This window comes from Lipotes vexillifer, unplaced genomic scaffold (genome assembly GCF_000442215.2).
Source record: "Lipotes vexillifer unplaced genomic scaffold, Lipotes_vexillifer_v1.1 scaffold79, whole genome shotgun sequence".
NCBI classification, from domain to species: Eukaryota; Metazoa; Chordata; class Mammalia; order Artiodactyla; family Lipotidae; genus Lipotes; species Lipotes vexillifer.
Window position 1 is genome coordinate 1,461,563 of NW_006775678.1, and position 2,954 is coordinate 1,464,516.

The following is a 2,954-nucleotide window of genomic DNA, read 5'->3' on the forward strand; positions in this document are numbered from 1 at the left end:
GGCGGCGCTCTGTGGGAGGGAGCAAAGGTCGCGAGGTTCACGGGCAGGGACCGCGAGGAGGGAGGTGGTCCACAAAGGGGGAAAGTCTGAGAATCAGAGGTGCTTTGCATTCCGGGCTCCGGTCCCCTCCAGCAAAGCCCAGCATAAAAACATCCATCCTTGGCGCACATCCCTCTCTATCTCCCCCACCCCAACTGCGCCCCTCGCCCCTGGGGTCAGGCCGCGGGGTCACTGCTCCTCCTCGAAGGATCCGAAGGCAGCTAACGCGGGAGGCGCCCCGGTGAGGCTGGGGAGGGAGGACTTCCCTAAATTGTGCTGGAGCGAAGGCGTCGAGGATAGGAAGAACTAACCCAGGCTGGGGTAGGCGGACGGGGCTACGAGGGAGAGAGAGAGAGAGGACAATGTTCGCTCAGCCTGTTCATCGCTCGGCAGGAAGATGGATGATTTTCGGAGACCGTTGTCCCAGCGCTGCGGCTCGCTCCAGGGAGACGTCAGAGCGCTGGGGTCGGCGGTGGAGGACCCCCGTGCGCCCCCGCCCGGGCTTGCATATAAAGTCGGGGCGTCGTGGAGGCTGCAGCGGCGGCGCTCCTCCGAGGTCCCGGTCCTCCCGTCTCTCCTCTGCGGTGGAAGCGCACTATCCGCCCAGCCTCGCCGCGGCGCTCCGAGGGCTTCCCGCCGGGACCATGCGCGGCCGCGACTTCCCGCTCGTCCTGCTGGCTCTGGTCCTCTGCCAGGCGCCCCGGGGGCCGGCCGCCCCGGTGTCGGCGGGCGGAGGGACCCTGCTGGCCAAGATGTACCCGCGCGGCAACCACTGGGCGGTGGGTGAGTGTCCGGCGCGCTCTAGTCCTGGCGGGACCAGCCAGCCGAGGGGGCCCGTCTCCCCATCTCTCCGCTTTTCTGAGGCTCTGCGTTGGCGGCTGGGTTTGCTCCGACCTTTCCACTCAGACGCCAACCCCGTTCTCCCAAAACTCCACCCTGCCCTTCAGTATCCCGAGAAGCCGTCGGTCCCTCGGGAGCCTCAGGCTGGTCCCTCGGTCCTTTCCCGCTCTCTTCCCTCCCCCCCAGGACACCCGAGCCAGCACGCAGCTCTCCAAGATCCCAGCCGTACGCGGAGGTCACCCTCCCTCCGCATCTCCCAGCACCTCCTTTTACCCGTCTAATCACAACCCTGTTTGGCACGGTTCTCTCCCTGAACAATTTTGGGGAGCTGGGTCCCCGAGCGCGTCTCGGAGCCCTGGTCCAGCCTGGCTGCTGCGCCTTTACCCCCGGCAAAGCCACAGGTGTGGGACACGGGGCGCTGCGCCCACCCTGGGTTTCAAATCTGTTCGTCAAGCAGCGCCTGAATCCCACCTCCATTTGGGGCTCGCCTGAATTTCCTCAGTCCTCCTTTGCCTTGCAGCGATTTTCTTTTCCCTGCCCTTTTGCCCAACCCTCCCTCCTTCCATCCGGCAGGCTCGGTGCTCCGGGAATCACACCTGGTCTCCACGCTGATCCCGGGTCTCTGTCCCCGAAGTCCTCGCTTTTCTCCGCCTCTCTTGACCCGAGACCTCACGCTCTCCCCTAGCTCCTTCCCTCTTTCCCCTGCCTACAAGTCCTGCTTTCCAGGCACAGGCTTGGAGGTTCTCTCGTCCCGGCCCCCGGAACCGCAGCGGCTTGGACCGGGTCTCGGGCCGCGGAGCGCGCACCCGCTGCTTCCCCGCAGCTGGGAGGCAGGTAGCGGCCCCGCTGCTTCTCGCTGCTCCAGCATCACCCCGGGGCTCTCGGCCGCGCCGAGCAGAGCCTCTGGCAAATGATGCCAAGCGTTCGACTTCCTCAGACAGCTCCCCACACAGCCATCTACAACAGCCCTAGCATTTCCCGGGAAGCTGGTCGGTCCCTAGAGAGATTTAAGGCGGGGTGTGTGTGTGTGTGTGTGTGTGTGTGTGTGTGTCACGATTTCCTTAGTCATCTACTTAGAAGTAGGGAAGGGTGTGTTGGAAAGATACTTGCTAATTCAACTCTCAGAGGATTTACAGACTCTCGGGGTGAAGACTAGGATGAATTTAGAAGATGGGGTGAAGCTAGAACTGCGCGTCCTCAGCTCCTGTGCGCTGTGTAGGTTTCCCTCAGAGAAATGGAGCGCTCTGGGTTGCAACAGAGTAGTTTTCATTATTACTGAAAGAATCATTTGCCAAGTCTTGGCAACCCCAGGGATGAAAGTATTTGTCATCTTTGAGGGACACCCGGAACCCAGGAGCCTGGTATAGAAAGGAAGGGTTGGGATGGGTGAAAACCCTTGCACTTCCAGAGAGAAGGATACTTAGAAGATGTTAAAGAAGCCAAACCTAGAATCGATGCTTAAAAGGGCTCCTGGGAGTTTGGATCAACTGGTCATTGTCCAGTGCGGCCAGCAGCCAGTGGGCTGGGAAGGTGGAATGAAACTTCCAGATTTCCAGCCTCTTTTTTTTGTGGTACGCGGGCCTCTCACTGCTGTGGCCTCTCCCGCTGCGGAGCACAGGCTCCGGACGCGCAGGCTCAGCGGCCATGGCTCACGGGCCCAGCCGCTCCGCGGCATGTGGGATCTTCCCGGACCGGGGCACGAACCCGCGTCCCCTGCATCGGCAGGCGTCTCTCAACCACTGCGCCACCAGGGAAGCCCTAAAAGACTTATTGTTAATGTAACCCCTGCAGGCTAAACGCAGGACAAAAGAGTTAGCTGGGAAGCTATAATCATGGTATTTCTGATGCAAGCCAACCCTGGTTGCTGTGATTCCAGAGCACATCAGTCCCCAGGTCTTTCGGGTGTCGGCCATTTAATCACCTTTCATGGTGGTACTTGGGCATTCCCAGCCCCAAAGTGTACTGACCAGTGACACCCCCAAATTGTCTTATTCTCTTATTTGTTCTCGAACACACTCTTTTTCCTTTTTCTCCCTTGACTAACTGTGCAGAGTTGATGAAGAACAAGGGAAAGA

The 2,954-nt window shown here is 60.5% G+C and overlaps 1 protein-coding gene across 2 annotated transcripts in view; it reads left to right on the plus strand.

Moving 5' to 3' along the window:
• The first annotated feature begins 683 nt into the window (after nt 1-683).
• GRP (gastrin releasing peptide) overlaps nt 684-2,954 on the plus strand; it is a 12,030-nt gene continuing 9,759 nt past the window's right edge. For both annotated transcript variants that reach the window (XM_007450115.1, XM_007450116.1), the window contains exon 1: nt 684-822. In XM_007450115.1, the coding sequence (XP_007450177.1) occupies nt 684-822 (139 nt within the window). The remainder of the gene's footprint in view (nt 823-2,954) is intronic.